The 21,022-nt window shown below is 43.8% G+C and overlaps 1 protein-coding gene across 1 annotated transcript in view; it reads right to left on the minus strand.

Moving 5' to 3' along the window:
• Positions 1-21,022, minus strand: part of TUBGCP6 (tubulin gamma complex component 6) — a 492,321-nt gene that overhangs the window by 173,231 nt on the left and 298,068 nt on the right. Inside the window, exon 18 of the mRNA XM_085653952.1 lies at positions 14,574-14,620. Within this exon, the coding sequence (XP_085510078.1) occupies positions 14,574-14,620 (47 nt within the window). The remainder of the gene's footprint in view (positions 1-14,573; positions 14,621-21,022) is intronic.

A 21,022-nucleotide genomic window follows, 5' to 3' on the forward strand; every position in this document is an offset into this window, starting at 1 on the left:
TTGACCAAAGAGTTTTAGAACCACCTCTGGTAGCAAACGTCATTCGTAGTTGGCAAGATGATGCTGTTGAGCTTTCTGCGTTGATGTTGAGGCACCCTAGTCTAGTTGAACCCTAGTCAGTGCTACAAACTCAATACCTCCCAACAGAGAGTACAGAAGCCCACGCCACATTACCTGTTGCAGTACTACATGGTGATGTGTTGTCGCACCTGCAACGATTTGCCTGTGATGAATGGCAGAAATGCCTGGAGGGCCACCAAATGGCATGCAGCTTCATCAAGATTATGAGACAATAATTCTCCAATGGGGGACAAAGACACCAGATTTCCACTATGTCTAGTTGACCTCACGAGTCAACAAATGATACTTCTGTGGCCACTGGCAGAAGAGGATAGAATCAGCTGCTGCACATCCGATAGGTGTGCAACATCTACAAGTCTCAAGAGGTCTCCTTGAAACTGCAGATCTTGTCTGACAGGCACCTTCAGTGCTGCCTCACTGCAGGCCTAAGTTCAATGTAATGGACAGAATGTGCCAACAAGCAAAAAGCACAAACATGGTGCAAGGGTATAACAGGTCTACCAGTTTTAGAACTGTCAAGGCTGTAAGAAGTACTTTTGCCTGAAACATCGAGATCTTGGAATAAATGTCCTGAACTGTGGATGAGACGGAGAACATAGCACCTTCAAAACAACTGTGTATAAGTTTGTTCAAATGAAGAGTAAACTGTATGGGATGAAAGTGAGACAAGAATTATCGCTTCTCCATCACAAGTCTAAAAGTAGTGACAATGTGCTCTGTGGATGGTCCAAGACTAGGTGAGGTGAGCTCACCTTCAACGACAATTTATCAAGGAAGGGAAAGATATACACTACTGTCCTGCTAAGATGGGATGTGACCACCAACATGGCCTTTGTATACACCTAAGTGGTTAATGTAAGGCCAATTTAAACTGAACACCGATATTCAAGCGTTTTTTCGGAAAATAAGACTTAGGAGATTTTTTGAACTACAATCTCCCCTTGTCAACGATAATAAAACAGGATTACGTCCTAAATCTGTCTTCACTCCTTCCCTTGACCAGGTCGGTGTAGAAGTTGGTATCTTTGAAAGGGTGGTAAGCAAAAAAATTCAACTACTACTTACTCATGTTCCGAGACCTCCATATAACTTGGATTATAATGAATATCAAGCTCTTAAACATCTGGCTGACAATATTGATGTCACCATATAGCCTGTAGACAAAGGGGGCGGCATCGTCGTGCTAGATAGTACAGTCTATAAAAGACAAATTGAAACAATGCTTAGTGTCCCTGAACACTATACCAAAGTTAGGTCCTTTCCGGAACAGAGAATCAAACATGAGATTTTGGAAATCACTAGTAGAGCAATGGATAGAGGCTCCATATGCCAAGAGGAATTTGATTACCTGAATGTTTCGTTCCATAAAATTCCGATACTATATGGGGTCCCTAAGACCCATAAAAATGTAATTGCACCACCTTTTAGACCTATCGTCTCTACCATTGGGTCTCTCACCGAACCACTCTCCAAGTATGTAGATGTGTACCTCCAACCGTTGGCCTCTAAACTTACTGGCTTTATCAAAGATACAGGTCATCTCATTAACATTATTGAAGGGCTTCCCTTTAACATCCATACCGATTACCTGGTCTCAATGGATATTGAGGCCTTGTATACGAATATCCCTCTAGAGGAGGCCTTGGTGGCAGTTAAGAGAGCCCTAGAGACGAGAGAGGCCCCCTGTGATCATCTGTTTGTTTTGGAGTGCCTAGCCATTGTTCTCAAAGAGAATGTTTTCGTATTTGAGGGCAATATCTATAAACAGATCCAAGGAGTTAGCATGGGCGCTGCCTGTGCTCCCAATGTAGCCAATATCTTCATGGGATCCTTCGAAACTAAATTTATCTTCAATGAAGTAGCCCCTTTCAGTGAGAACATTCTGCGTTGGCATCGCTTCATTGATGATATTTTTTTTATTTGGAGAGGCGAAGAACAGCAACTTGAAGAATTCATGCTCTGGATCAATCTATGCAACTTACATCTTAAATTCACCCCCAATGTTAGCAAGGAAAGAATTGAGTTCCTGGATATTTTGATACTAGTTAAGGATCAAAAAAATAGAGGTTTCTCTCTACACTAAGCCTACTGCCCGGAACACCCTTTTACAGTACACCAGTTATCACCCGCGCAGTCAAAAGGACAGTATCCCTTTTAGTCAATTTTTGAGATACCGTAGGAACTGCACTTCCATGAAAGACTTTGAATTTCATTCGGAACAACTTAAAGCCAAGTTACTGGACAGAGGTTACCCTAACAGGCTTGTTAGGGACTCATACAAAAGAGCTAAATATTATGATAGAGTGGCTCTATTCCATACTAAACAGACTAAAATTGAAAATAATATCATATGTGTTACCACCCATTCCAACATTAATCATAAAGTGCGCCAAATTATAAATACTCAGTGGCACATCCTTAACTCCGATTCACAAAAAAACGCACTCCCTAAACCTATTTTCGTGTTTCGTCGTAATAGAAATTTGCGAAACGTCTTGGTTAAGTCAAGAGAGCCTGTAAAAGACAGATTTGTTCAGAAATCCATAGTTGGAAGCAATCCTGTTATGGGAACACACAAATGTGGCCATTGCCATGCTTGTGACTTTGCCATAATAGGTCATGTCCTTACCTGGGGCAAACGTACTTTCACTATGAAGACGATGACTAATTGCCGTACCAGCAATGTGATTTATCTCATTCTGTGCCCCTGCCACAAAGGATATGTGGGCGAAACTGGCAGGGAGTTCAGGGTGAGATTCAGTGAACACAAGTAGACCATACTTAATCATCGCACTGGAGCCCCGATGGTTGCCCATTGGTTGGAATGTGGACACACAGTAGGAGATTTGCGTTGGACCATTCTGGAACGCATTCTTCCTCCCAAAGATGGGAATACTGACTGTTTGAGGCGCAAAAGAGAGGTATTCTGGATTTATACCTTAGATACATTCGATAATGGATTAAACGAGTCTCTCCCCTGGGAGAATGCTATTATCTGAACTATATCTTATGTCAGCCCATGTATCTTCTTTTAGGTCTACCTGATTGGATTGTTATATCCATTCTATTACATCGTGCCCTATTTGAAGGCTTATCTTATTGGACTACTACATGAACATCTCTTCTTTGGAAATGCCTGCTAGTATCTTTATCTCACCTTTTTGCTATTACAATATGGCCGATCCTTTCCCAATTCATTCTACCTATGTGTATTACCATCTAGATCCGCTTTCTATTTCGAGTACGGATCACATGACTTCCTCGCGCCGGGTATTTCAGCAGTGCTCCCTTTTCCCCGCACTTCGTATCTAGTGACGGCGATTTGCGGAACTTTGTATTTTCTACTAGAAGATAAAGCCGAGGGTCGGAGCTGTGTATCCCAGACCGAGGACGCATGCGGTAAAGTCTTTTAATATCTCGGCCTACGGTGGTCTCCTAATGTCGTAAGGCTCTTTAATTAATTTCCCCTTTGTTGTGGTTCGATTTCAGAGCATTAAGTGCTGTCCTGGCGCCTTTCGAATTTATAATTATCCTCCTTCAACCTTGATCGGCTCATTACTTACCTTGGAGTTCTTCCTGACTAAGTGGGGACTCCTCGATACCGGCTATAAGACTCCCGCTTTACGACTCTGATATGGCGACTCATCCGGTAAGAACTTAGAATATGTTCGGATGGCGTTTTTGGTATTTGCTTAGGCTTGATAATTCCAACTATTTACACGGATATTCCTGTCCTTTGTTTCTCTGGATGTTGGTTTTTAGATCCAACCGTGATGCCCGATGGACCCTGCACCTTTCTAATTCTGATTGTTAGCTTTAGCCTTGATACTGTTTATCATCTTATCCCTAATCGTTGGGAGCGCTTTTTTGTGTCTGGCGAGTTCCCACTTGGCTCTTTAAGTAATCTGGACAACTTTTAGTAATCCGGACACGTGCAATACGAGTCTTTTGTTCATTTAGGACAGAATTATGATTCTCTCTTTCATACGACTGTATTATTGGTGTATTAATATCCCTTATCTAACTACCTGTGGCCAGCTGTATCTTGAGGCTTGGTAGCCCTCCATTTTTTTATGCTGACTGATTTGTGAGATTATAGGTATTCATCACAGTCTTGGTAGTACGCTTTGTAATTCAATATGTGGATATATTACTTCTTTTGATTTTTTATGTATTTTTTAATTTCAGTTGATTAGGCGTCCATTGGCTTGAGCTTCCAGCCTCCATATGATGTACTAGGTGTCTAAACCCTGCTTACACCTATCAATCACTAGTCCTGCGGAGATATACCTCTCCTCCTAAGTATGAAACCTTCTCAAGCTACATTTTCTTGGTCACTAAATTCTTTCTGCTCCACTCTTGCGGAGATATCTCTCTCCCCCTAAGTATGAAACTTGTTCTAGCATTTTCTTGGTCGCTAAATTCTTTCTCTTTTACACCTTTCACATCTCGTCTTTTTAACACAGAATGTTTTATTGTCATTATATTTTATATTGCACATGATTTTTCGGTGTTGGTTCTTTCTTTTTCCTTTGGGAATTGTATCCTTGTCACAATTAAATTAGTCTCTGTGTGTTATGGATTATCCTATTATTCAAAAAAGAAAAATTCTTTGTTGTGTTCCACAGACCGATCATATGCTCATGTGCCTGAAGCCCGACAAATAGACATAATAAATTATACTTCCAATTAATTTTCTGGATATCGTGACTAAGATGCATATGACAATTGCGCCCTGAGGAAGGAGCTCATATATACAGAATATTTCAGGATCTCCGAAACGCGCGTCGGCGCTTTTCTTGTCTGACCTATTGTACTTCATATATGGTATATTGTGTTGTGTTTTGTTGTGTTTATTTTATGTATGAAGTTGATTCATGTACTGTACTGTATAGTATTTAGTGTTGGGCATTTGATTGTGTTTTCTTAACCACCCATTGTACCCCGATGGAATTCAGAATGTCTGGTTTTTTATATGCAATCAATTAATATGATTCTACTACGTGTAGCATTGTTTTATATAAAATAAATGAAAATGAAAGACAAATAATCAACAAAAAAAAAATTCGGTCTGTGGACACATTAATATCTATGGACAAACTGTATATTTGCATTATACTAGTGGGGGGATTGTGCTTCTGTTTTTTGGTGTTGATTACTCCCTGACTCCTTTCCCCTCCTATTTATTGACTCACGGTCCCTCGAAGTTTCTCTACCTAAGGCCAAATGGTAGAACAGTGAATGGATCCCACCATAAAACAAAGGTGTTTCCTATGGGACTGCAGGACTGGTACATGAAAGTAAATGTACTACAAGTTCGGGGACACTATCCAGTCCCCGTGTTCCAAGTTCAGCAGAACCTGCATGAGTGTCATCATTTTGAATTTCTTCTTATTCAGTACTCTGAGGCCAAGAATCAGCTGCATGCCTCTCTGCTTTTTGGAAAACAGGAAGTAACAGGAGCAAATTCCCAACCCCAACTCCACATTTGTCATTTTGAATGCACACTTGTATATCAACATCAACACATTTCTGGAGAGGACTGGCGAATTAGCCATCAAAACCGGCATGATGTCAGGGTTCTACTAACTTGGCAATTTAGATTTAGGGAATGGGAAAAGAGTAACTCCGGACAGCTTCACTGCACCTGTTCTTCCTGCCGGTCTCAATCTGCCCAGTATGGACATAGATATCTACAACAAGTGATTACTTTTTTAGGTTTTTTGGTCCGCAAGATAACAATTTACTGGTTCTACCATGTAATATGATAACCCTCGTAATAATCTCTGCATAGCCCACTCCTGAAGGTGCTAATAACTTTAAAATTTACAAGAGGCTGACGGAGAGGAATAACCATTAGAATTACTATATAGAAGAACCTGAACTATAATATGCATTATGGTATCTGTAAGTACTATCAACAAGGTTGGAAGCTAAATCTGTGATATAAATAATCCCTAACACGCATAGTTTTTTATCTGCATCATAACAAATACATATTAATATTATGCTTTTCACTCTGGCAATAATCATCCACTTCCCCACCGATGGTAATAGCTCAACACTATGCAAATTAAGGGAAGTAAACTACGTCTGCAGAAGAGTTGGGAACCCAAAAAGGAGGCCTTCAGTATTGCGTCCATAATGCTAAAGGAAGAGACTTCAGTCTATAGTCTGGGTCCTCAACAAGAGGTTTCCGGTACAGAGTTTGTAATTATACAGAAGATCACTCTGGTATAGAGTTTCTAATCCCACAAAAGATGACTCCAGCATGAAGTTCACATCATACTCTAAATCGTTAAACTGTAGATTATCCAGTATACTTCTCTGTGTACAGAATCATCCTGGCATGAAAGCGCAAGTAAGTCCTACTGCTAGCAACAGCAACTAATGAATCGATTGCCTAGCAAGGAACACCATAACACACAAGGAATATACTCAAAAGATCAAATCTGCAAATCTCAAGAGAGTTCCATGGCATCCTGGGAAATGTGGTTTGCCTTAGTTACCTGTGCATGCTTGGCATAGCATAGGCATCGCAACCGTCTTATTCCAAGCAGTTCCATGTTCTGATCGTACCTTTGATATACTTTTCAGTGGAGCAATTTAGTGCCCTTGAAGTGCAGAGGATTGTCTCTCTGTGCTTGCCCAGCACACGCAGGTTAGCACGGACCATGAATGAGGACACGTGAAAAACAGAGGTATTAGGTAAAGAGCATTCAAAAAGGGTGATGCATAGACAGATTGGCCAATTTACAGGATAAAGGCTGTCAAACACAAGTGGAACAGGAATTGCTGAATCCAACCCATACTGGGTGCTCCTGTTGACCTACCGGCAAACTATAGCAATTTTGTGATAGTGTCAGGTGTGAAGGAGGCAAATTGTTGCTGCTCTTGTCCAAATCACGCTGCTTCTACCCTGGAAGGCCCTAAAGTTTGGCATGGACTGCTGTACAGGCTGTGACTGTTGATGGAAGCAGAGGCCCCTGGAGTAACCTCAATTTTTTTTAATACTGCTAGTTAAAAACTAACAAGCCGGGAAGACTCGACCCATGGGAAGGCACTGTTGCTGGAGTAGTCTTAAATTTCAGTAAGCTGAAAAACACGGGCTCCATCGAAGAGTAGTTTCATCAAGAAGGCCTGGCTACACATCACACAAGTCTGTGGAATCCAGAATGGAATCTAAAATCTGCTTGGCTGCGTCCTGCCCATCCTGAACTGTTTGTGCAAAGGATACTCAGAGATACGCTAGTAATGCCGACATAACCTCTTATGCCATCTCCCAAAGGGTCTGGAAGTAGAAGGCAAGTGTCAAACTGCCTGAAGAAAAGACTATCTTGCACACTGCATGGACTCCCAGAGGAGTAGTAGGGAAGGAATCTGAATTAACCTTGCAAGTGGAAGTGTGCCCAGTTACTCTCATGTGTAGGGTGCTGTGTCGCAAAATCTGAGTCTCTAGGGGATGGTCTATGGTATCTGGCAATAGCCGACGTGGTCCAGAAGTGCTTGGACCAAGTTGACAAGATCAATCACTTTTCTATATGGTGAATCAAGAGCTATATTAGACTAGGTGTAAAGAGTGCAAGCATTTGCAAATCTAGATAAAGTCCAGCATCTGTATAATATGGGGAAGCAAGTTGTCTCCTTCCTCCTAATCATCATCCTCCTCCTCTTCAGATGGAACAATAGGGCTCATCCAAATTGCATCAGAATCAGAGCCAAAAAGGGCTTCCACTCTAGCATCAAGAATCTGGAGCTGCTGGGGGAGTCGTTATGAATATAGGGCTGCGCCTTGTACCTTGTGTCTGGACTATCACTGACAAAAAGATCTGAATCACGGGTCAATACCCCGAATGAAGTATCAACATCACTGGCACCACTGGCAGCTCAGGTATAACTGAAGAAAGTAGGGCGGATTACCCACCTCACGCCGGACACACATCCTTTAAGTACATAACAAAGATGCCGAATTAGTCAAGTTCATCCCAAATGTTTATTTCTCGTTAAGTCATTCAATGTATTCTGTTATTCTTAATTCACATGTTGGACACACTATGATCAACTTAAACTCCTTAATGCTATAGACATGCCATAACGAGCCTTATTCTGTAGCATGGAAAATTGCATAGATACTCCTCGATTAGATAATTTGCGTCACCCAATGCATTTCGTGCCTTCCTGGCACTTCGTCAGGGGTTCACTACAATGTTAAAGAAACATGACTATTAGGTTATGTCACAAATTAACCTTTGTTTATCAAATTATGCGAGCAAAAAACGTAATGCTCACCCCGTAATCAACGTTTTGCCCACTGGAATACATAATAATTATTAATGTCTCTTGCTAAACGCCCCATCTTTCCCTTAACGCTCCCCTTTAATTAATACCCGAAGTGCTCTTAACTTCAGTAATCCCAACACATTCTCGGCTTAACGCCCTTGCTAATGCGGTAACCACCCTTCCTCTTCGAGGCTATTTATTTTCAAAAACAATTCCACAAGCTCATACCTCGAGTGCGCTAATGCCTGTTTCCTCTCGTTTCAATACGTGTGCTAGATGTTACCCTCCCACCTTCATTTAATAACTTCCTGTGTTGTGTTCCCGCCTTCTCGTATCTTTCCAGGTCGTCTCACTCCCTCAATGATCAAACTACAAAACCCACAATACACTGTTGTTATGCTTTGAGGAAGGCACGAAATGCATTGGGTGACGCAAATTATCTAATCGAGGAGTATCTATGCAATTTTCCATGCTACAGAATAAGGCTCGTTATGGCATGTCTATAGCATTAAGGAGTTTAAGTTGAACATAGTGGGGCCGATTACGATCCTGGAAAAACCCGGTACAAACCGTGGGTCGGAGCTTTTTCTCCGTCCGACTCGTACCGGGTTGTAAAACTTTACAAACATGCAATTACGATTCGTACGGAAACACCATTCCCGTACGATTCGGAAAAAAGACCAACCGACAGAAAAATACATACAAATGTGATCTGGGACACCGCGGACGTGATGTCCGGACGGAGTTAGGCATGTTTTTACGTACCAGCAATTACGATTCGCACCGACTGCAGTCCGGATGGGAACATTTTTACGGCACCTAAAAAGTGCCGGAAAAGCTAAGTACGCAGCGATGCGAGCTGATTAGGGGGCCTGGTACGCGCCGTACCCCCCCCCCGCCCCCGTATGTTCGCGCCGTACCCCCAGCCCCCCCGCGGATGGGCGTGCCGTACCCCCAGCCCCCCGTATGTACGGAGCGTACCCCCATACCCCCCAGCCCCCGTATGTACGGAGCGTACCCCCAGCCCCGTATGTACAGAGCGTACCCCCGTACCCCCCAGCCCCCCGTATGTACGGAGCGTACCCCCCAGCCCCCGTATGTACGGAGCGTACCCCCCAGCCCCCCGTATGTATGGAGCGTACCCCCGTACCCCCCAGCCCCCCGTATGTACGGAGCGTACCCCCACCCCCCGTATGTACGGAGTGTACCCCCGTATCCCCCAGCCCCCGTATGTACGGAGTGTACCCCCACCCCCGTATGTACGGTGCGGACCGGTCCGCACCGTACATACGGGGGTGGGGGGTACGCTCCGTACATATGGGGGGCTGGGGGTACGGGGGTACGCTCCGTACATACGGGGGGCTGGGGGGTACGGGGGTACGCTCTGTACATACGGGGGGGTGGGGGTACGCTCCGTACATACGGGGGGCTGGGGGTTACGGGGGTACACTCCGTACATACGGGGGGCTGGGGGGTACGCTCCGTACATACGGGGGGCTGGGGGGTACGGGGGTACGCTCCGTACATACGGGGGCTGGGGGGTACGCTCCGTACATACGGGGGGCTGGGGGTACGGCTCACCTATCCGCGGGGGGCTGGGGGTACGGCGCGAACATACGGGGGACGGGGGGGGGGGGGGGGTACGGCGCGTACCAGGCACTTGTTTGGACATCTCCATGGTTGCTATGGGAGTTCGCTCCGGACGGTCTTTTTTCCATACAGTTGTACAATCGGACGGATGGGACGGATCGTAATTGCGCATTGGGACTTCAGTTTTCCCATTTGTACGTAAAAATGTCCGGGGACGTGTCGGAGACTTTTCCCGACCCGAGGACGTGTGGGGGATTTGTATGGACTTTTTCCCATACGAATCGTACTTGGCAGTTTGTACGGCGCTTTTACCATTTGTACGGAAAAAAGTCCAGATTCAATTCGGTTGGGGAAATTTTTTCCAGGATCCTAATCGGCACCAGTGTGTCCAACATGTGAATTAAGAATAACAGAATACATTGAATGACTTAACCAGAAATAAACATTTGGGATGAACTTGATTAATTCGGCATCTTTGTTATGCACTTAAAGGCTGTGCGTCCGGCGTGGGGTGGGTAATCTGCCCTACTTTCTTCAGTGATTTTTCTACCACGTGGCTGGGCAGTCCACGGTTCCGGGCTAGCACGCTTAAAAAATGATAAACATGATTGATTTTGAAATTTGAAAGATTTGGTGTGCACTCTGTCACTATCTTTGAGCTCAGGTATAACAACAGCCAGCAAAATTTTCATTAGAGGTTTGGAGGCATGGACTCGTGCCAAGGGTAGATTTAACTGACTCCAAGCAGGGTCAGTTGGTGCAAGGGGGTGAGTCTGTCAGCAGGAATGCGCCTTGGCTCCTGGCAGCCAGAAGGAGTTACAGAGGGTGCCAGAGTCATGTTAAATATTTGCAGCATGGCCACTTTGAAGGCCTTGCTGTGGATTTGAAGATAGCCCAGTTGGTTTAAGTGTTAGAAGGGGCTCTGAGGAAGAAGACAAAGTTAGGATTGGGCCTTGAGGCTTCAGACTACATTACCTACACACACAGCGAAGTATGTGGAAGTCAAGGAATCTTGTTTGTGTTTTTTCTTGGAAGCCTTATCCTTTAACTTAATGTATAACTTACCCAATGAAGACAATTTGGATCGCGACCAAACTAGTTTCTTGAGTTCGATCATGTAAAGGTTGGCCCCTCTCCTTCTGATGAACGAAGGAGCATTTGTTGAGAGAGTTGGAAGTGTTTGGCCCTCAGACACCACAGACAGATATCACGTGGATCTGGGTACTGACAGCGGCTTCACAAACAAGCGACATGGTTTGAAGCCTGTAGACTTTTGTGGCAAATATCCCTGCTACACAGCAGGAATACCTCAAAGCTTGGAGAGGAAAATGCTCGCTAATGAGCAAAATTAGTAGGAGTGAGCTCCAGCTCTGTGCCGAAGGACACTGAAAAAAGGTACCGAAGTTAGTGCAAATGGATGACACCTATATGTGGCTCCATGTCGTAATGTAGGGGGTGAGATGTATCCACAATGGAGGCAGATGGTGCAACCTACTGGCATTTAGGGGCTATTACAAGTATTTTCAGGATCTAGCTGGAGACCAGTGAGAATTTAAAAGGAGAGGAATCTACAGTATCCATCAAAAAGGCAATTTATAACAAACTGAAATTCACTCCATCTCTCTCATACTAGAAACCTATTCTGAAAGGCCATTAGTTACAAGGAACAATGGTCAGTAAATATTATAAGAAAATCACCAAAAGCTGATGTGATTATAAGTGGTAGTAAAGCATTAAAGAAACCCTTAGACAATGAGGCAAATAGGTAACAATACTTCCTGTTGGGTGCAGCAATAACGCATACACGTACCACTCTAGATAAAAACAGAAGATTGACTTTGCATGGCACAGATATATTGCAAAGCATCTCGCGCAGCTTGCCAAAAGCCAGGGGAGCAGACTGTCAAACACTCAATAGGAGTGCTGGTTGCTCCCTAAATTCCAAAGATAATAGCTACACCTTGGACATCATATTGCGATATACTTTACTTGAGGACTTTGTCCACCAAAGAAAGCAACAATAGTAGCCACTGACAAATTTCCCTGATACACAAAGTTTACAAAACTCACAAATACATATTTCTGAGAATTGACCGTAATAGTCAGAAATCTCAAGTGAGAGATGCGAAATGCAACTACACATAAAGCAGCAATATGGCTGCTTTGAATCATAGCATAGATATCCCAAAAATGTGCAAACATTTAGAACAGGTCCAATTCAATCTTGTCAGTAATATGCATCAAAACAGAATGAAATGGCGGAATGGCACCCAACTATCCATCTCCAGACACCTCGGCTATAAATCAAATATACCCTGAAAGAGAAAAGCAGTCATATTAATTTGGGTAACCAAAGCAGAACACAGAAGAGCATGAAGCACCAATTAGACAGGAGAAAATCATCTAACTGCGCAATGACCACCACAACCCAAGCAACAGGTTAAGGCACATTTGAATAAACAGACATTTGTCACTCCCTACTATTGTGAAAGTAGGAATCCAGAAAAAAGCATGGCGTTTTCCCCAAGCTGACAACAATTTTGTCTGGACCAAAACAGAGTTATGCCAGATATGATCTTACTGGACAGACTTTGTCACAGGCACCAGTCAAATGAAAACATTGTTCTTAAAGGCCAAGCCAACAGCCTAAGGAAGTGAATCTAAAGAATTAATAGCACACCGCTGAATGTATTTTGCACATTCCTGCTGATGTTAAAGAGCTAGCGTTTTGCTCTGTCCTTCTCCCTTTGTCTCATCAGTCTTTGTGTTCCACTCCCTCAACAGTTGTAGCAACTGGGGGTCAACACATATGAAAACCATCCCCAGTTGGCTGTACGGCAGCGATGGTTTATCTGCCTTCAGGGTGCTTGCCCATCTTTGAACAATAAACCAAAATTGTTTGGTGACATAGGCAACAACACCATCACCAATCTTACAGCTGTATCCCACAAGGTTGTGGCCTATGATATCCAGAGAATGCTCCTCAACATAACTGGTTCATACAATTTAGGGAGCTGCATGTAGACACCAACAAAGACAGATGCTGCCACATCGGATAAAGGATCACAGCAGTCTAACACTCCAGTGAGGTCAAGGTAATTAACAACAAGCCCTCTCAAATAAAATAAGCATCAAGTCTAATGGATCACTATAGCCTTTTAAAAGGAATGACAAAGGTGATCCAAATTAACTATTTATATGCTGGAAACTTAGATACAACGTTCACAAAACCAAGAGCATGGATTCAAAATGATCAAATAACGCTTGCCATCTGAACAGGCAGATTCTCAACCTCTCCACCACGACAATTGCAAGTGGAGTAATAGCTTGCATGTGAAGCCAAGCCCAAATCCCATGGAGGAGGTTCAACGTATTGCCTAGAACACAGATAAACACTGCAGAATCCAAAGGAACAGAAATGCTCTTGATTGGTGACCACGTTCTATCCACCATTGCTATGGGGACATCTGATCAGAAATATAGAAAGAAAGAGTCTCCTAAATGGAACACTGGCAGAAGCAGAGGGCACAGTACATCTTATTAAACTGAATCTAAAAGTTTTAGGGAGGCATCTCAAAGCCACAATGTTACTTGTGTTGGAAGCTAAAGGCTCAGCAAATACACCTATATGATTTGGAGCAGTGCCCATATGAACCGCTGCACATTTAGATGGCAACAACAGATGAGAGGCCTCTGAGATAATCATGGTAGGCAAACTGAGAGAATAGTTTCAAAGTTCAAAGCATAGCTAGGGATGGGATTTGTACCCAATGATACCAATTAAGTGTCTTGAAAGGAAAAGATAAAAAAGGATCGGATAAAACAACTAGTGTTCATGTTTTATACAATGGTGCTTGTCACCGTTGATTCACATCAGAGAACTTGCCTAAGCAACAGATGACACGTCCTTGAAAACTTGTCATAAGGAGTTTAGTGGAGAATCCTCTATACAATTTCTCTTGGTTTCTCATCTCAACTTAAAAAATATTGAGTCACACGTCAGTTTCATAATCATTGAGACCAAACCAACCCACAGCTCTAGGCCGGTGGATTAGAGAAAAACAACCGGGCCTGCTTGAAAATAGAAAGGCATGTCCAGTGTGCACAGGTCTAGCTAAATGTATGAGACAAACATTTTCACCAAGAAATATCCAGAATATCAGCATCAAACATTCTTTTAGTAAATATCTATGAATTAAATATTTTTGCGGTATAAACATTGAGCGATCTCTAAGAACTTCTGGCCACAAGCGTGCATAGGTGAACACATTATGATTACAATACTATACACAACCAGGAACCATAGCTTGATTTAAGAGGAAAAGAAACCCACAGCATATATCAACTTGTTAAGTCATTAGTTTCCAACTGAAAATGTTAGCTTGGCTAGGATGTCTAATGCAAAAGAAGAGTTTGATCATTTGTGGTTCAATTCAGTAACTACCAAAAGAGTAATGGGTCTGATGAGGAAGTCATGTTTCAAGTGTTATGTAAACAAAAGAGTTCTACACAAAATACATACATAAAGTGAGAAATAACAGAAAAATGTGACACTGTTTTCTTCAAAGGTAAAAACATTACTATTTTAAAATGGTTAGATTGTAATACTACCAAGTACATACCTGCAGTGGACTTGAAGAAAGTCTGTCTGCACCATGGCTTTTCAATCCTAAAATATAAGAAAATGTATTGAATACAAAATTAACCATGAAACAGTAATGTCTAATATCCTGATTAATTTTAAACCCAATTTTCTACCAGGAAATCTCCAACTAACCCATATGAATTCTATGCAGACTGCTTTGGAATTACAAAAGATCCAACACCAAAGACACAATGGCCTACTGTGAGAGTGAAAAACATGAAAACAATGACAAATCTACATTGAGATATGATTACCATGACATTTTGTATTTCTTTTGTATTGCTAAACTTTGCAGACTGTATCTGAACCATATGAGTATCAATCATACCTGACTATACTTCTGAAGATCAGATTCAACGTGGCTGTGGCCAAATGAGGCCATAAAGTCAAAGATATTCTGCACTGATACATTTGATTTCAAAATATTTACCATATTTGAGCACAATGGCTCCAACATTAAGAACATGTGCGGTATCATCATTTTGAATATTAATTTACTGTAAAGAGACAGGCCTTGAAAACTCTAAAATGTGCAATGCAATTTACAGAGAATTCCGGTATCTCAAGTGAACCATAAGAATGATAAACTCTAGCAGTAGACATCTTTAGCCAATGAAGCAAGCTTACAAAATTATATGGTGAGCAAACTATGGAGGAGCCCAACACAAAGACTACAGCCTAAACCAGAATTTTGTCTTGACCTCACTTCAAAGTTCTTCCACAACAATTGCCAAACCTGTGGATGAGGTAGTATGTAGGCATGCATGAATTTTGAATTACGTTAGCAAAATTGCATGATTTCGGGAATTTCGTGTAACGTTTGTTACGTGAAATCTTTGAAATTATGCCATTACCCCGGATCATGTAGGTATGCTCCATTCACAGCAAAAGTTTAATGCCAGCATACGATAACATGAACGACCAGATCACAAGTGGCTGTTGCTCATGCTAATTGTGTTTTTCATGCTAGTTTGTTTTTAAGGGAAAATAAAGAACTAAATGATGAATTTGCATCTCACAGGTAATTTTCCCAAAGGTTTTCGTAATTATATGAAAGCAAATTACACAACTTTTGTACAACCCTGGCTGTACATCATTTATTTTTTTGGGAAAGTAATTCAAAACGGACACCAGCTCTAGTAAATGAATCAAGATTTCCTTCAAGCTTATCTTCTCAGATGACTTCAAGACTTGGCTGAGCCTCACCTGGCTAAAAACACACACTCTGGATCGAGTCACCTTCCCATCACCCACCTACCTTTCATCAAAAAACATCACTGTTTTATGACAATGTTAGATCAGGAGGACTAAATTCCTACAGGACTGCCACTTTGTCTTTAGACCATGCTGCAGCTAAGAAACAGCTTCCTTTTATGTTTGATGATAATGCTCCTTCATCCTGCTCCTACTTCACCTCTATGCAGTCTTTGTTATAGTCAATCACCAAGCACTGATCCACATCATTCAAGCCCACATGAGTATCGCAAGAAGTGTACCACTACAGAACACTTTCTTGCAATGATTCATCAAGCTTGCCCACTGCTACAAATTGGCCCAAATGTTGCAAGATTCCAGAAGCACCCCATTTCCTGTGAAATGCCCAAAGGCTGCATACTCCCACCCATCATTTTCAGTGTGTAAATGGAACTTCATAGTTCCAAGACAACATCTGTATTTGGAAACTGTGACAACTGTACTACAACAGCAGTATCAGTATCCACAAATACACTAATGATGCACCCACTGTACCTCAATCATTGCAGAGTACCACATCAAGCCACTCAAAAGCTGAATTATTCTCATCTAGAAGAGATGTGAAGTGATTACCTAAAGCTCAGTCTGATCAAGAGAAGTTTTCTCCTGCTACCCATTAGCTCCAAACACCCACACTTTCAAGTGTGTCTATCCAAAATGAACTCGGATGGCTTCAGGCCCTCCCACCAGTTAACAACCAAAGCATACTCAGTTAGATTCACCCACAACATAGATCTCATTAAAAAGAATGCCAGGAAAGCTGTGGCAGAGTAGTACCAGCTACCCCCGCTGGAACAAGTGAAATTGTCTATCTGAAATAGACATCAGAACAAGCCCTACTTCTCTCTCGTCTGGATCAAGGCAATATTCTTCACAATAGCCAACCCAATATCACATTGGTCCCAGTGAAAGGCATTCTGTACCATGTCTCAGAGGTCTGAAAAAGTTTGATCACTTCATCTCAACACTAAAGGAACTGTACCGATTCCCTCTCCAAACCTGCATCATCTTACAGACTAGCTGCATCATGTACAAGGCCACCAATAAGGCACTGTGCACACTTTACGAGAAAGTAACCACTGAGGCAGAAAGACCAACGACAGTACCCTGCCAGACTGGAAACAAAGACATGCAGAAAAGAAAAAAGCAGAAAGGATGTCTTTTACAACTACGCACTCTGGTTCTACAACAACAACCCCATATACAGAAGTGCTCCTACCCTCCTTCATTTGAGAAAGGTACAGTACACACACCACATCAAAGAGTACTGCTTGCCTATATGATATAAACCACCCCATCTCTAATATTTTGCCTCACTGTAAATGATCAAAGGTTTTATCTCAGGACTCGCATCCCTTGTTCAGCATGCCACTGCTATGAAAACAGGTCTGCGCTACACAAACACCAGTTCATCCATATATAAAAATCATGCAAATTCCCTTCCATAAGAAATCTAGCCACTTACGTTCCTTCACTGGAAGATCAGAGTGAGAGGAAAATAAAGACAGATACTTTCTTGGACAGCAGACACCACTACGGAAACGAGAGGCGGGTTGCTTTTAAAGAAGAGGATCCTAATTGGACCCCAGGATTTCTTCTCTTGTCACAATTTGTACAGTTTCACTGAGTCTGGTTATACGAATGTTTCATGCCATACGTAATGCAATCCTTTTGTGCTGTATAACTTAATTACTTGTACTTATCTTCAGTATACCATTTCTTGTGGTTATCTGATCATTATTCTCAACTGCTTCCAAGGATTAGAGATGCAAAACAGCATATGGAGTTACTAATTTGTCCAGTACCCAGCACATAGGATGAGGATTCCACTGGCCTCTGAAGGCACAATTTAGAATCTACCAGCAGCTGCAGCTTTTTTAGGTCGAGCTTAAGGGCAGCGCGCAAGCGCTACTCGCTCCGCGAGGCATGATGTATTGGTGTATGCTCTTGAAACCCCGCCCACTCTCTGCCCATATTTGTCATTGGCTTATGTCTTTGCCCTACGTAAATGCTGGCTTCTGAATCGTACATAGGCTTGTTGGTCCCTCCTTAGTACTGCCTTATCTTCATTTGTAACCTCCCACGAGGACTGGCTCTTTTACTTAGTTGTTACATGGTCTGCTTTATAAGTTGGTGAGCACTATTTTCTTTAATGCTTTTCCCCTATTCCACTGACGGCATCGGAGCACCTGCCTGATTTGTTTTAATTAGTAATATTTTTTTATTCAATTTACAGCGTGCACACTTATTTAATTATTCAATATACGGCGCGGTCCGCATTCACTTTAGCGGCCTATTTAATTATTTATTTACCAGCGCGTGCCTCTTTCACTTAAGCGGCTGCGCTACAGAGCTTTCGAAATTACTTTTTTTTGTTTTTTACTTTGGGTGAAAGTACCATACGCGTTTTCACTATAATGGTGGCCACCCATCTTTGTTTAGTCACTGCTCACGGTAACCTGAATATGCGAGCAGCGTCTAAAAAAGGGGCGTGGCCACTATTATAGTGGTCTCGCATTTGCGAGAGTTTGAGCTCTTCGCATTAAAAACAACAACGCATTTTATATGTATGTTCCTTTTAAAAACACAGAAATAAAAGGCTTTGTCATTTTCAATGCCAATAGCTTAAACGCCCACAAATGCGAGACTTATTGGATTGAATATGCCTGTTTTAGGTCATAAGCATTTCTATGCACTAGAGCACATTTGTGCTAGGAAAACTGAAAATGTTCAAAGGATACTGAAGGGATTAAAGCACAAGTTACTACTTGTGTAATGATATATCTGTAAGAGACATTAGTTAGTGATAGATTCCTTACCTTAGAATAATCCCCAGGCGTCAGACTGGATCCGGAAAGTTTTCTGCTTAGCAGTACCCCTGCGCGCCAGTAGGTGGCACCGTGCGGCTCCGCGCCCGTCACCGGCGTCGTGCGCACCGGGATGACGTCACGGTGGCTACTTAGGCACCACCCATGCGCGCTGACGTCGGTTCTGTACACAACTTTTCCGCGCCGAAATGCAGTCATACGAGAAACTGACCTTTGGTGCACAAAACTAGGGCCCTAAAAGGGGATGACCTTAACCCTAGTAATCAGTTCGCAGAACGGGGAGGATGGGTGGGGCGGTAAGGAATCCAACACTAACTAATGTCTCTTACAGCTATATTGTTACGCAAGTAGTAACCTGTGCATCTGAAAGTGACACGTTAGTGATAGATTCCTTACCTTAGAATAGATACCCCAGCAATTCCAACCCTGGTGGTGGGTCCGCAAACAAGATTACACCAGAAAATCACGGAGCACAGAACGGCCAAAGAAGCCAACCGGGGACTTAAAAAGAGAAGGCTGATCTGGAAGCCATAGAAAGGCAGTGATGGCCGAAAGATAACCTTTAACAGTGCCCAGAGCAGAGCCCTGCTGGGCCAAAGAGAGAAGGAACAGAGGAACCTCAGAAATAGGGGCAGAAAGGGGATCCACAGTCTTAGCTGTGCACCATGCCACAAATCTGTTCCACCTACAGGCGTACACCGTTTTAGTGGAGGGACGCCTGGCAGCCAGGATGACATCACAGACTTCGGGAGGAAGATCGAAAGGTGTCAACTGTCGCCGCTCAATCTCCAAGCATGGAGGTGAAGGCTGGACAGGTTCGGGTGGAGGACCGTCCCCTGCTGCTGCGACAGAAGATCCTCCCGAAGAGGCAGACGGATCAGGGGATCGATGCTCATACAGAGTAGCTCGGGATACCATACTCTTCGAGCCCAGTCCGGAGCCACAAGAATAACTTGGGCCCGGTCGCGCCTGATCTTCTTCAGCACTCTGGGCAGAAGTGGTATAGGTGGAAAGGCATACAATAGACCACAGCTCCACTCGAGACGAAAAGCGTCTCCGAGCGAGTGCCGCCTTGGAAATTCCAACACGCAGAACGGATGACATTGCGCGTTCTCTTCGGTGGTGAATAGATCTAACCAAGGCTCTCCCCATCGCAGAAAGAGACCTTGCGCCACGTCCAAGTTCAGACGCCACTTGTGATCCACCATGCACCGGCGGCTGACTTCGTCCGTCCTGGCGTTCAGAGAACATGCCAGGTGTTCAACCACCAAGGTAATGCCTTGATGTCCCAGCCACGTCCAGAGGCGCAGAGCCTCCTGACATAGGGTCCACAACCCCACCCCGTTTGTTGCAATACCACATGGCGGTGGTGTTGTTCGTGAACACCTGCACTACACTTCCCCGGAGGAGAGGGAAGGAATGTCTTCAGTGCAAGCCGGATCGCCCGCAGCTCCAGAAGGTTGATATGGAGCCGGGCCTCCGCCGGAGACCAGAGGCCTCTGATCTCCGCCGAGCTCTCCCATGTGGCCTCCCCAACCCAGGAGGGACGCATCCGTCACTACTGTGTGCTCCGGTTGAGTGAGAGAGAGGGATCTGCCATTGACCAATCGCGATTCATGAGCCACCACTGCAATTGCCGTGCAGCGCCCTCCGTGATCTGGACATGATCGGACAGGTTGCCCTGATGCTGCGCCCATTGGAACTTCAGGTCCCACTGCAGAGCCCACATATGCCATCTGGCATGTGGCACCAGCAGGATGGAGGAGGCCTTCAGGCCCAGAAGCCGGAGGGTCATCCTGATAGAGGCTGAAAGAGGGAACCATAGCCTGAATATCCCGGACTCGCTGTTCGGGAGGATAAACCCGAAACAGCGTCGAATTCAGAACCACTCCGATGAAAGGGAGCTTTTGAGAGGGACTCAGGTGCAACTTTGGCACAGTGATGGAGAACCCAAGCAGATGCAGGAGGTCGGCTGTACTCTGGAGGTGGGAGACAACTGCCTGGGGTGAACCCGCCTTCAACAGCCAGTCGTCGAGGTAGGGGAAGACTGACACCCCTGACCGGCGCAGATGAGCTGCGACCACCGCCATCACCTTCATGAACACCTGAGGAGCGCTGGTAAGGCCAAAGGGGAGCACAGCAAACTGAAAATGCTCCTGGCCTACCGTGAACCGCAAGTAACGCCAGTGGGCCGGCAGGACGGGAATGTGAAAATAAGCGTCCTGCAAGTCCAAAACTACCATCCAGTCTCCAGGGTCCAGAGCAGACAGGACCTGAGCCAGAGTCAGCATCTTGAACGTCTCCTTCCGGAGGAAGCGATTGATGTCCCGGAGGTCCAAGATGG

This window comes from Triturus cristatus, chromosome 4_1, assembly GCF_964204655.1.
Source record: "Triturus cristatus chromosome 4_1, aTriCri1.1, whole genome shotgun sequence".
Lineage (NCBI taxonomy): Eukaryota > Metazoa > Chordata > Amphibia > Caudata > Salamandridae > Triturus > Triturus cristatus.